Here is a 13,567-nt window from a genome sequence, read left to right as displayed (position 1 = left end):
AAAAGTTTTCTGTAGTTGAAATCTGAATATATTTCATTTAGAATCCAAAATTATGATAATTGCTTCAGTCTTGGAAGTGGTAAATAAAAGTTGTCCATAAAACCTGAACAAAATTTGACATTGTTCCCTCATGGGGACTTGGATTGTCCAAATTGTAGCCGCCCAGTGGGTGGATTAAAGTGTTAATATTTTCCGGGAAGACTCAGCTTTGGATCTTTTCTCTGCTGTAGAGCTGTGGAGTGGCTCATAATGCAGTGTGTGCACAGCTATTGCAGGCCATCAGCGCTGTAGCTGCCTGTGTGCAAGGGAGGCTGATCTTTACAGGAACTATACACGAAGTACTGTGATGATCTTATATGGCATAGGGGTAGGTGCATAGTGAGGATTGTGTTCACTGGGACAGTTTTCAAATCCGATTCAAAAGTATTTGGAGGGTAGGGGCCATGCTAGTCTATTGACTGAAAATTCTCTGCCCTGGGAGCAGTGTCTTACGAACAGGTGCAAGATAGTGGAGGGAGATGAAAAGAGTAAGTGTGCTCTGGAAGAACTCAGTGATGTCTCATTGAGAGAGAGTCATATTGAAAATTTTTAAAATCTAATCCTATTTAAACTTCTTTAAATTAAGATTCTTACTGGTTTTTTCCTAATTAATGACAGATGTTCCTAAAGTATTCTTAATTTCTTCCTTACTCTCTTTTCAGGGAATAGGAACAATTTGGTTGGACAGTTTTCAAGTTAATGCCTAGTGTTTCTAGGAAGAAATGAATGATTTCATCACAGATGTTTTTAGGAGGACAAATAATTTAGAGTAATTAATTTTGCTGGTGTAAAATTTTCACTTCAGATTCATTTTGATAAAACTACCTAGTTTTGAATTTTCTAGTCTCAGTGTCATTTTGGTGTACATACTTGAGCAGGTGCAGTGTTTCACGTGGGACATAGCTGCATTTCCGTAACTATGTGAACTTAATTGTTTGTTGTTTTAAAATGAAATTGTGAAACATTTAAAGAGAAAGCTTAAAAATAGTGTAAATGAAAGTCATCATCTCTACTAGATTAGCCTTGCCACATAGATGAACTGCTGGCAGATAGATCCTTCCAAAAATAGGGTCTATTCTAAAATGAATGCCTCTTGGTTTATTTTGTTAATTTACACTTTAGCTGTAAAATCACCATTCCAAGGAGGTGGTTTTCTCCTCCATCAGTGTCTGAAGACTAAACGTGTTGTTTTTAAAATAATCAAAAGGTATTACTGCTGTTTGCCAGCTGTGTCATTTGCAGTCAAGCTGTGTCTGTGATTAATATTTTTAACTCTCTGTGGGCACTTGCTTCTTTTGATACATGGGATTTCACCTGCATCTTTCTCCCCCCACCCCCAAAATCTTTATTTTTGCCTTTTTGAAGAGATAGTCAGATTGGCATGCTGCTTATCGCCACGGTGCTGTTGTTCTATCAAGATTGAGCAAGGCACTAATTTAGATTTATTTCTTCTTTACCTCTGGAATATCAAAGTTCAGTGTTTAGTATTCTATTCCTTTAAACCATAACCCATCTATGCTTGCTGGCTGTATTAAAGAAAACTCTTGGATCCTGTTTTAAAGGAAGGCAGTAATGGTGTGAAAAAATACTCAGAAGAAATATGTTTCCTTGCTCACAAGTAAATATTATGCAAAGAAGTCTTTAGGCATGTGTTTTTACTAAAATTCTCCTTTTTTTTGAAAGATCTGTCAATTTCCACTTGATTTATTGCCACTATCTTCAGGTTTCTTTTGAAATTTACTCTCCACACATGTTCTCTCTCTTTTCACCAGGGACTTGAGCAGTTCTGTGGTCATGTGCTTTTGTCCTATTTGTAGCCAGATATTTCTCATTCAGGACCTCCTCCTCCCTTCCTCTGGGGTTTTTATTATAATCTTTTGTTTGCACCATGTCTTTCTTATAGCATTTTATTCTGTTTGTTTCCAGTCAACCATGTCCTTTAGTTATTTGTAGTCAGGAACAGAATTCAGTCAGAGCTCAGTGACTGTATTGTTATGATCTGAGGAGGAGGTAGTGATATCACCTGTTCCTGGAGATTACATGGCAGAAACCTAGTGATGCTGATTCATATGTAGGCAAAATATGTTTGATGGCTGCTCCTGGCAGAGTGGTTCCCAGTGAGTTGGTGTACCTGTAGATACAGTGGAGCAGAATGCTGGACACGATGGGGTTTAGGGTTTCTCTCTTGGAAGTAAAAATCACAGTATCACAGAACAGTTAGGGTTGGAAGGGACCTCTGAAGATCATCTAGCACAACCCCCCTGCCAGAGCACAGTCACCTAGAGCAGGTTACACAGGAATGCATCCAGGTGGGTTTTAAATGTCTCCAGAGAGGGAGATTCCATGACCTCCGTGAACAGCCTGTTACAGTGCTCAGCCACTGTCAATGTAAAGAAGTTCTTCCTCAATACTGAGGTGAAACTTCTTGTGTTTAGAGACATTGCTCCTCATCCTGTTACTGGGCACCACTGAAAAGAGTCTGGCACCATCCTCTTGACACACACCTTTGAGATAAGTAAGTGAGTTGATAGTATCACACAGCCAGTGGAAGACAGCAGTTGTTCAGTAAGTCTATCCAGCCCCTCTGAAAACTCCAGGAAACAAGAGCTACTGCTTTCCTGGGGGCAGTAGATGTAGTCTCTTTCCTCAGTGTGAGGCAGCCACTGCTGAGGGAGTGCCAGCTGGTGTTTGGAGTGCAGCTGTTTGCCTAAAACAGCAGTGATAGGACCATGTTCAATGACAGAAAATGGCTGTGTGGCCTGACCTCTCACTCAGAGCACTGAGGTATGAGGCAATACATGTTCATTGCAAAGAATAAATAATTCTCTTATTTGTTCCAATGTTCTGCACATTTGGCTTAGCATCTGAACATTCTTCCAGTGTACCAGCCTGTGATAAAAATGCCCCAATTAAAATTTAACACTTGAGAATACAGGAAAATTAATGGTTTCTTTCCTTTCTCTGTCTAGGTGCTCATTAAAGTATTTTGCTATACTTTTTGTAGGCCTTTTCCAAGAACGGTTCTGTAGCAGCCCATCTGCTGTATTTAGTTGATTCAGAGCTAATGTGTGCCATGATCAGCTACAAAGACGGGAGGGGAAGAAGATCTCTTATTTTTGTTGCCTTGCCTTTGATGCTGCAGTTGGGGTCAGAGAGTCCCTTTATGAAGGAGCTACAGAGCTTACCTAGAAGATTTCTAGACTTTAGGATAGAGCAGGCAGAGAAAGGGGGAGTTAATCTTTACAGAAACCATGGTGTAGGCAGAGAGTGGTAGTGTCTTTGGAAAAACAAATGCTTAAACAAAGTTCTCAGAAGTGATAAAGACTTTCCTTGGGGACCAGCTGAAAAACAGTTGCAACCCAGGAAATTGTTTTACCTTGCTGAGAACAAGATTCAAAGGAGAAGATGGAAGATGTGTTGGGTAAACAGAAAGTGGGAAAGGAGAGGTGCTTATGAATGCTGATTTTTGTCTCATGTAGCTGTTGTAGTTTTCAGTATTTCAAAAGTTATCTTATCCTGGCTTTCAAATAAACCTAGTTCAAAAGCCTTTTGATGATGATCGCTCTAAGAGGTGCAAACTGACCCCTTGTGAATTCTGAATCCCACTCCAAGTATACATTTCCTTAACTCAAAATTTCTGAGCCCATTTGGCTGTATGATTACCTTACCTATTTTTAGACTAGGAGAGGAGAAATTAATTGCCTGCAGCATGGACCCTGTTTTAGGGCCTGGGTACACATATGCAGTTTGTGCTGCAGTCTTTTTGTAGCTGATGACTTTCCTTTGCTCAAAATGTTTTTATTATAAAGACTCTTCATAGGTAAGGGCTGTGGACACATGGTATATTTTGGGGGCAAACTGGTTTCTAAGGAAAGAAGGTATTCTGCATGTACAAATGCATTCACACAGTGCCTGTAATGATATTTATTGCCCTAATCATGACAACATTGATGTAATGTAATTCCTTCCTGCTTTAATAACTCTTTAGATTCACACTTCTCTAATTAATGGACGACCTAGTGCTGATGATCCGTCACGTGAATTACTGGAGTTCACCTCTGCTCGCTTTATTCGCCTGAGATTCCAGAGGATACGGACACTAAATGCTGATTTAATGATGTTTGCACATAAAGATCCAGCTGAAATTGATCCCATTGTTACAAGGAGGGTGAGTTCTGGCAAGACAGTAGAAAGGCATGTGTAGAAGTTCTCTTATACTTGTAAGTGCTGTACCTGCCTTTGTTTGCCATAGGAAATTTTGAGAGATGATGATTACCTGTTGTTATCTTTTAAAATCCTGGTGTTGGAGAATTCCCTGTTCACTCTGTTTTGTTATCTTCTCTAGAGCAGAATGAACAAATTTACCTTTTCTGCTTAATGGTGTTACTAAAAAAGACACAGCTCCTTTGGCTGCAAACATTTGGATGTAGGTATTTGGCAAGTGTTTGCTGTTAGTGTCTCTTGCCTCTTCTGCTACTTAGTCCTTTGCTACCTTTGACATGCCTTGAGTAGAATTTCTAATTGTACTATAAGTAGTTGTAGGGCCTGAATGCAACACTTCTAGCATTTTGATATGATTGAGGGTAGCAGCAAACATTTTGCATTTTGCTTTAGCTTAAAAGAATGGATATAGCATTTAAACTTGCACCATACTCTGGTCTTCTCCACTGTGCCTTCGGTGTGCACACCCCTGTCTGTTCTTTCTGCAGTCTTTACTTCCTCTCTAAGCCATATCTCCCTGTTGTCTTGCTGATCAAATGTCATATATTATTATTGTTTTCCTCTGTTTTTTCTACTAAGCATTCTCAAAAACTGGTTTGGGGGATATATAATTTTCCACTTTCACTTTTTTTTATTTCTGCTTACTTCCTCTTCCTGTTGGTCATCATATTTTGGTTTTGGAAAGTTTAGATTACCACTATAATAAGTCCTGTTATGAAGGGCAACATATCGTTATTCTTAACTTTAGTTAATATCATTTATCAGTGGTGAATGAGCACTAAGAAAATTTGCTTCTTCCGTTCCCCATTTCTGGTTTCCATTTTCTTGTCTAAATAGAGTGCTGGCTGTTTCTGAAAGTTTGGAACAAGCAGAAACCCTTCCAGTTGTGTGCAGTTATTGCAACCTCACTAATCATTAATACTGTGTGTTTATGTAAAAGTGGACATTTAATAATCTGATTCTAAGCAAATAGAAATAAAGTTGAATTCACACTTGAAAAATCACTGTATACTCATTCAAACTGAGTGCAGGGTGAGACACTGATTTCTCAAGCCACCAAAGAACAGTAACCTTGGTGTGGCATCTCTCCATGAGGCTGTCCTCAAAATATCAAGGAGCCACTGAAACTTGCCACCCTTGTCAGGAAACAAAGGGTAGCCACAAATTATACATTTTCTTTGTGTTGGAATGTTAACTAGGAGTGATAAAAGTTCTCATTTTGTTTGATATATTTATTCATGATCTGATAAAGATGTTGGACATTGTAATAGCAAAATTTGCAAATAGCATATATTTTGTTTGATTAGCCAGCTGTGAGCATGTTGCAGGACCCTTGCTGAAACGGAAGACAATGGATGAGATTCACTTTTCACAGATACAATATAAGATTATGAATATCTTTCTATCCCTCTTTCTGCTTAGGCCTCTTAATCCTCACCAAAGAAAAAAGAGAAATGATCAAATGGCAGAAAAACAGGTCAAAAGTACTTAATCTCAGTAGTAAAGACTATTCCATGATCATTCAAAAGACCAGTAGTGAAAAACAGTTCTTTCCACAGTTCAGTGAGTGCCCAAGTTAGACCCAGCTAAGGTGAACAAAAGTGTTTCATAGGTTTTTTCCTAGCTTTTCTTCTCTTCCCGTCATCATGCCTTTTTCTTTTCATATTTTCTGAAGAGAATAAATTCTATAGCATTTGACTTTTCATTATCCAGTGTGCATATAGCCTTTTCCTATTCTCATGTTTTTGTAATCTGTGTATAAATTGACATGGCTTTTGTGACTTCAAACAAATGGAACTGTGCCAATTTACACCCTTTCTTTCACTCAGCCTGAATCTGTTGATCAAGACACGGCTTGGATTACACTGTCTGCTATATTTGTAATAGATCAAAAAAGAAATAAAACAGGACCTGACAGTTTTGTCTCAAGAAATGAATTCTGCAGTTTGGCACCTGCATTTTAGAATCCACTTAGCAATTCAATTTCTGTTTTGTCTTACAGTATTACTATTCTATAAAAGACATCTCTGTTGGAGGCATGTGTATATGTTCAGGCCATGCAAAGGCTTGTCCACTGGATCCAGCAACCAATGTATGTATTTTTTTTTAAATGTTCCTAATTTATAGGGTGGAACATGAGAAAAAAAAAACCCTGATATTGATATTCTTCAGAGTTCTGTGAATTTATGTCTGTTCTTCACCTACAGGAACAGTCAGAAGCAGTGCCAGGATGAAACAGTGCTAGCAACCAGAATAATAAACATTCATACAGTGTCAGCAGAGACTTTCCTGAAATGAAAGAATGGGTTTCAGATAATTCATATTGGAAGTTTCCTAGGAAAAACAGAAATCTTACATTATGTAGCTATAGAAATGAGCACTAACAGTCTTTCTTTTCCTTCCTGATATTAATCAAGATGTTTCCTAAATGATTGTCAAATATTTAATTGATACTTGCAAACAAATGATGGCTCTAGAATGGTGCATTGACTATGCAGTGAGTACTAATTGAATGATCAGTTAAGCTAATCTAGAAAACCATGAGCTATTTATAATATCTTCCAACTTGTAACTTTTTTTGCACATAACAAATATAATGGATATAGAAATATTATTTGTTACTAATTGTCCAACTCTATGCACCCATTATTACTAATACTGAATTCCCCATCTATTAATATTACATGCCACAGTGTGGGATCTCTTCATGTACTATTCAATCAAGTAGGAGCTTTATAGGATTTAACTGAAAATCTTGTTTGTATGTGACATTAAGCCACTATGTAGGAAATCATTTAAAGAAATGATGAAATCTTATAGAGAATGCATTTAGAGTTCTAAGCAATTTCTATGGATCCTTGTAAAAATGGAGCAAACTCCTTGGTTTAACCCTTCTGAGAATTTTCTGTAGTGATACATACAGCAAGTGTTGAACTGTTGTTTCAGATGCCCTTAGTGATCAAACTGCAGCTTTGTCTCGGTGCCATCTATTAGAATCGGGCCTGCCTCTGAAAAGTGCTGCTACTGAGATTAATACATACTTCAGATAATTTGGCTACTAGATAAAATAAAGCCATTTTGACAACTGTGATGTCCTGTTTTGCAGGATGTCAAATATATATTTGTTGTCTGACCAGTATAAAAAGTAGCATAAATGAAACAGCTCAAGCCAGAAGAGATTTGGAGGTCTAGCTCTCTAGGGATGTTCTTTAGACTGAGCCATGCCAAAATAGGCTTATAAACATTATGACTACACTTGTTAGCAGAAGGAATCTTTCCCTTAGCATTACAAGGAATAAACTTGCTAGAATTTACTGCCATGCTTTTCTGAAACAGTCCTTAACTTAGCATTGTTTTGCAAGATTTATGCTTTGTCCTGTGAGCCGTGGGTTTCTCTGGCTTGCTGGTTTGACCTCGTATGGCCTCTCAAGGACCACAGAGAATCCCCTTTACTAAATAACTACCAGGAAGGCAATTTTTACTTCTCATTTCTCCAAACCGTGGGGTTTTTTACCTTTTTCAAGCTGCTTCTATGGCTCAGGGAGTTTGGGTGTTCCTTACAGCAGTATTTTCATGCTGGGACTCAGGTGGTCTTGTGGGGAACTGTAAAGTGACTGAAAGGCTGGACTTGTGCTCATCTATTGTTACTTTAAACACTCCTGCTATCCCTCCCATAGAATTAGCTACACAGTTAGAAGGTTACATGATAAGTTGACTTATCCAGTCAAAAAATAATGCCAAAGTATAAAAGAAGACAGTTTGTATTGGATCAGCCAATAGAATTAATTTCATTCTGTAGCAGCAGAATTCATGCATCTAAGGGAAGGGTGGAGAATGGCTCGCTCCATCTGAGATCAGATCAGTTTTCCTGTGTCTGAGGGCTACCAGTACTTTGGCTTATTTGTTTTATTGAGGAACTTTCCCGTCCTCTTTCTTTATCCAGTTGGAATTAAATTCTCCTGTGTTCTTAGATTCTCCTTAGATTATCTGGCCAACCATCTTCTTTTGCTTTGTGGCTGTTTTCTTCAAATAGAACTATAGAAGTTAAACATGCTTGGTGAATGCAGGATACATAAATGAATAAAAATTAATAAACAAAGGAATTACAGGGTAGAGCCATTCTTAATGTTTTCATAATTTGAACTGGAATGCATATTATGTACATGGACAGATTCTTCAAATCATCACATTGTGTAAATATTTGTTTTTGTTTTAAATTAGAAATCCGTCTGTCAGTGTGAGCACAACACATGCGGAGAGACATGTGATCAGTGTTGTCCTGGTTTCCATCAAAAGCCTTGGCATGCTGGCACTCTCCTGCATAAGCATGAATGTGAACGTAAGTTGAAAGCAGTACAAAAGAGAAAATTTATTGCAACTGCTACTGAAAACTGAAATTGGGTCCTACATGATTTTGCAGTTAATTTGGTTTCTAACCACACTTGTTTATGAATAACATTTGATGTGATGTTATTCATTTAATTAGATTGACTCAAAAGGCTTAGCAGAAAAATCACGTGTAGAATTGTGGTTTTATTGAACTCAGAGTATTTTATTGTAACATGGTGATATTTGGGGAATACTATATGAAAAAAAGTGTAGTTTTTATAATCATGATGGTTTTGTTTTTTTAAAATAACAGGGCTATATCCTGGTAAGTAAAAAAATCTTTTTATAGATTTTTCATTATATTAAACTTTAACAGCATGATTTTTGTATAAATGGCACTTTTATATGTTACAATGTTCATCCTTGCTGAAACAAAATATTTTCGTATGATCAAAATGCATGCTGAGTGTCTGATTTTTTTTAAAAAGAAAATACAATGTATCTAGTTTTCCAACACGGAATGAAAACGTAGCTTGAAATATCAACTTCCCACAGGGTGGGAATTTAATTCTCAGATTTATTGTAATAAGGGTAGTTATAACTGAACTTTAACATCTTACTTCCAAAGGTCACATACCACTTATATTTCTGAATATAATAAAATCTAATGCTCCATTACACTAAGTGTTTATTCAGTTGTAGGATTTCAGCTATAATTTTACCATGAGTGATTAAAAATAAATAAAAAGGAACAGATGTGCCCATATTATAAGTAGCCATTGTTTACTTGTGTCCTGTAAACTTTGGTCACAGACATCTTTGTTTTAGTTGGGGCTATGTCTGCACTGAGAATGCATTCTGGAATGAAATCAGGATACATTTAATTTCACGTTCAATTTTTAAGAGGTGCTTACACCCTGTTCAACTGTCAGTGAATTGTTGTATTGTCATGGTGGAAACAGTTCCCTGGGATCTGGTTCAGATGTAAGGAGAATGCCTCCCCACAATGTTGACAAGCTTTGAATTTCTTTTTATGATGAAATTAATGTTTTAATATCACAGGGAAAGGGACAGTGAGCTACCTTGTTTTCACTGCAACAGATTATTAGATTATCTTTCCTGTATTTGGACCCGAAGTCTAGAGTTCAGATACAGATGTCAAAAGAAGATTTAAGATTGGGAATCCCTTTGTTCTGCCCCAGTTCTTATATTCATATGTGCAAGTCAGATGATTTTAGGATGTCTTTCAGCTTCTATTTGAATTATTTTAACTTATTCATACCATTCTGCTGCTTTCCTTACAACTCCTCTTGTATTTTAGTTTAGATGACCCTCTCATGAACCATGTGTATGCAACTGTCAAAAGGGTTCTCAGCTATCAATTTAAACAGAAAAAAAATCAAACCAACTAAAACAAACCAGGAACATCATAATTAGACTGTGTCTGTCAACTTCTGTATTCCCCAAGATAAAATATTGAGGAAAAAAATACAACATACAGAATTTCAGGCTGTGTTTGTAATGGGACCACATTGCCTTTCACAAATGAAGCAGTAAATTAATGTTTGGATGTGCTTTTGGTTACAATATACACAGGACCAAAGGTAAAATGTTGAATGACTCTTTTTAATACCTCGGTAACAGTGGAGCATCTCCAGTGGGAAAGTATTTGCTAATACTTCCTTTTTCTTTTAGCGTGCAACTGTCATGGGAAGACTGAGGAGTGCTACTACGATCAGGATGTGGCAGACAGAAATCAGAGTTTGAATATCCACGGAGAGTACATTGGGGGCGGAGTGTGTGTTAATTGCTCGGGCTACACCAGTGGCATAAACTGCGAGACCTGCGCCGACGGCTACTTCAGGCCCAAAGGGGTAAATGCCTGCTCCCTCATCCCTTCGCTGCAAAGCTCGGTGTTCAGACCATCACTGCAGCAGGGCAACAGCTTACGTTATTAAAAAGAGTTTGGAGTGCCATTTTGTGAAGGTTAACTTCTAAATCTGATGGTGCAGCAGCTGCTTTTCACAGCTGGAAAAGTATAAAAGTTAACGCTCAGAGAAATAGGAAAGTGAATTGTGTTGATATGGAGGCATGCACTTGAGGTCACGGCCTCCAGCTGGTATTTCAATCTAATTTAAAGGAGGATGTGGTCCTGTAAACAGAACTTTTGCCTCAGTAATGAATTTCAAGTTTTGTTATCAAAGTTCAGAGAAATACTGCTATATTTGATATTGATGAAAGAGAGACTGTAATTTCTGGTTTTTAAATGCAGTGTAGAATTAATAGCTACTGAAATTCTATAGTGTTTCATGAATGTCTTTAAATTTCAGTGCACTGGAAATTGCTTTTTGTATTTCATCATATAAGACTGTATTTTCATCTAAGTGGAAGCTGTCAAAAGTTGAATCTTATATTAGGTTGTATTGTCAATATGGGTCATTCCTGTGCTTTAGACAGCTACACTATTAGTGTGTGCTTGAATTGCTTATATTTCATCTGTATCTTTTCAGTTGGGTAAATAATGGCCTTTAGTCTGATTGGTGTTCAATCTTCAAACGTAGAAAACATCAGCAAATAGCAGTAATTACGTTTTCCCTGATAGACTGGATTTAGCCTTAGAACTTGAGAAAAGGAGTACTGAGAACTGATTTCTTCAGCAGTGGGGAACTTGATTTTTCCCTCTGAATCAAGTTATCATCCAACTAAAAGGGATTTGATATATATATGTGTGTTTGTACAGCATGTTTATAGTATATGTATGTACCTAGTTTGTGCACAACTTCTAATTTATATTCCTAGTTTGATATTTGACCAAGGTTTGAGTGTGGTTGAGGTAACCTTTCAAGAACAAAACGAAATTGTTCCATGGTTTAATATTCACTTTTCTTGAGTTACTTTTTGGCTCTCTTACTGTCTAGCTAACTTTAGTTAGTTTTTTGAATCATGTTGACCAGAGCAACTGATCTACTTGTCAATATTACTTTAGGGAATAAATGCTTAAAATCTACTTCATTGCAGTTTTTGATTTTAATTATATAAGGTTCTGTTACAATCTCTACACCTTGTATTTTTTTAGTTGAAAACATATTTAGATCTAAGTCACTACATATTTCTAAATAAAAATCCAAAATGTGACTTTAATAGAATCACAGAACCTAGAATCATTTATGTTGGAAAGGACCTCTTAAGATCAAGTCCAACCCTTAACCTAACACTGCCAAGTCCTCCACTAAACAATTCCTTAAGTGCCACATCTACACATATTTTAAATGCCTCCAGGGATGGTGACTCTACCACTTTTTGGGGCAGTCCATTCCAGTGTTTGACAACCCTTTCTCTGAAGAAACTTTTTCGTAATATCCAGTCTGTGGTGCAGTCTGAGGCCTTCTTGTCATAGTATGCATGGACTAAGTTTATCAGATGTCCCATTTTTGTTAAAGTGTAAGCCACCTACACAGAAGTCGTTCTCTCCTACTTTTTATTTAACATATAAATAAAAGTTTCCAATTATTGAAGGTAAGATTTTTTCCTTCTAATATCTTTATTTTTGTAGGTATTGCCAGATAACCCAAATCCATGCCAGCCATGTTCCTGTGATCCAAATGGGTCTTTAAATGATACTTGTGTCAAGGATGAGAAACATATGGAAGGAGGTAAGATCCCTCAAATACAGGCGTATTAAAGATGAAGTTCAGCAATGGTCAAAGAAAAGCTGAATCACATTTTTGATATCTTTAACAAGAAAAAAACCAAAAAGGTTTGATTTTGGTTTGTTGTGGGTTTTTTAATATTTTACTCATGCAAACAGTAATCCAACTGCATGGTTTTGGTAATTTTTTTTTTTCTTTTTTTTTTTTTTTTTTTGAAACTCATATTTCCGATTTGCTGAGGCTTCTTTCAGATTCATGGCTGGGAAACTTGTGTATGTTTGGAAGAATATTCCCAGTGAAAAATATTGAAGAATTTTGGCATTAAAGAGCTTTCTTCTTTTACAGAGAATAAAACTCATGCAACAATAATGTTTTATTTTCCTATCTAAGCATATTTCCATTTGAAATCTAAAAATTATTCTTGAAAGATATTTATTTGCTTTCTGTATTATTCATGCAGGATAGCAAGATGCTTACCATAGCTCTGCAAAAGCTGTGTTCACAAAGACAATAAACTGTTAATTGGGCTTTGAAAACCATGAATTGCCATACTTTTTGGTTCTTTCATTGTAAAACATCTGAAAATATCGTACGAAGATAACAAAACTCTAGGTCAGTTCTTAAGAGGTGTATAAATTGGGCTAATTACAATCTATTGATGAGATGTAGCAATCCTTTACAATAGAGATCAATAGAACATAAAAGCACCATGGCAGAGATGCAAAGACAGGGCCCAAAGGTATAAAATCTATGTAATAACCATGCACTGATTGCATCAGTTCAATAAAATGATACTGATTTACTGTCCCAGTGATATCTCTGGTGGGTTGATCTTGGCTGGCTGCAACTGTCCACCCAGCCACTCTCTCACTGCGGTTCTCGGCAGGACAGGGGCAGAACATAAGATGAGGCAGCTCATGGGCCAAAGTAAAGACCAGGAAATCATTTGCTAATTATCATCCTGGGCAAAATAGACTTTACTTGGGTAAAATTAATTTACCTTATTGCCAATTGAAATAGATTCAGATAGTGATAAGCAAAGACAAAAATTAAAAATACTCCTCTTCCCCCACCTTCTTTTTTTTTTCTCCAGACTCCTCCTCTACCTCCTCCCTCACTACCACAAGTGATGGTGAGCAGGGGTCATAACAGTGGTCATAACAGTTCCTTCTGACACTTCTTCCACCTCACACTTTTCCCCAGTTCCAGGGTCGGTGTTTTCCATGGGCCTACATCACGAAAAAAAATTTCTCTACCAGTGGTTCTCCATGGGATGTAGTTCCTTCAAGAAATATCCAACTTTTCCTTCATGGGCTGGAGTGTGGATA

The 13,567-nt window shown here is 37.0% G+C and overlaps 1 protein-coding gene across 5 annotated transcripts in view; it reads left to right on the top strand.

Moving 5' to 3' along the window:
• The window catches only part of LAMA2 (laminin subunit alpha 2), a 343,741-nt gene that overhangs the window by 117,605 nt on the left and 212,569 nt on the right, over positions 1 to 13,567 (top strand). For all 5 annotated transcript variants that reach the window (XM_069010799.1, XM_069010798.1, XM_069010800.1 and 2 more), the window contains exons 5-9: positions 4,028 to 4,207; positions 6,263 to 6,352; positions 8,482 to 8,599; positions 10,285 to 10,463; positions 12,143 to 12,242. In XM_069010799.1, coding sequence (XP_068866900.1) covers positions 4,028 to 4,207; positions 6,263 to 6,352; positions 8,482 to 8,599; positions 10,285 to 10,463; positions 12,143 to 12,242 — 667 coding nt within the window. The remainder of the gene's footprint in view (positions 1 to 4,027; positions 4,208 to 6,262; positions 6,353 to 8,481; positions 8,600 to 10,284; positions 10,464 to 12,142; positions 12,243 to 13,567) is intronic.

Source organism: Aphelocoma coerulescens, chromosome 3 (genome assembly GCF_041296385.1).
Source record: "Aphelocoma coerulescens isolate FSJ_1873_10779 chromosome 3, UR_Acoe_1.0, whole genome shotgun sequence".
Classification (NCBI taxonomy): domain Eukaryota; kingdom Metazoa; phylum Chordata; class Aves; order Passeriformes; family Corvidae; genus Aphelocoma; species Aphelocoma coerulescens.
This window is presented reverse-complemented; position numbering and strand designations above follow the sequence as displayed.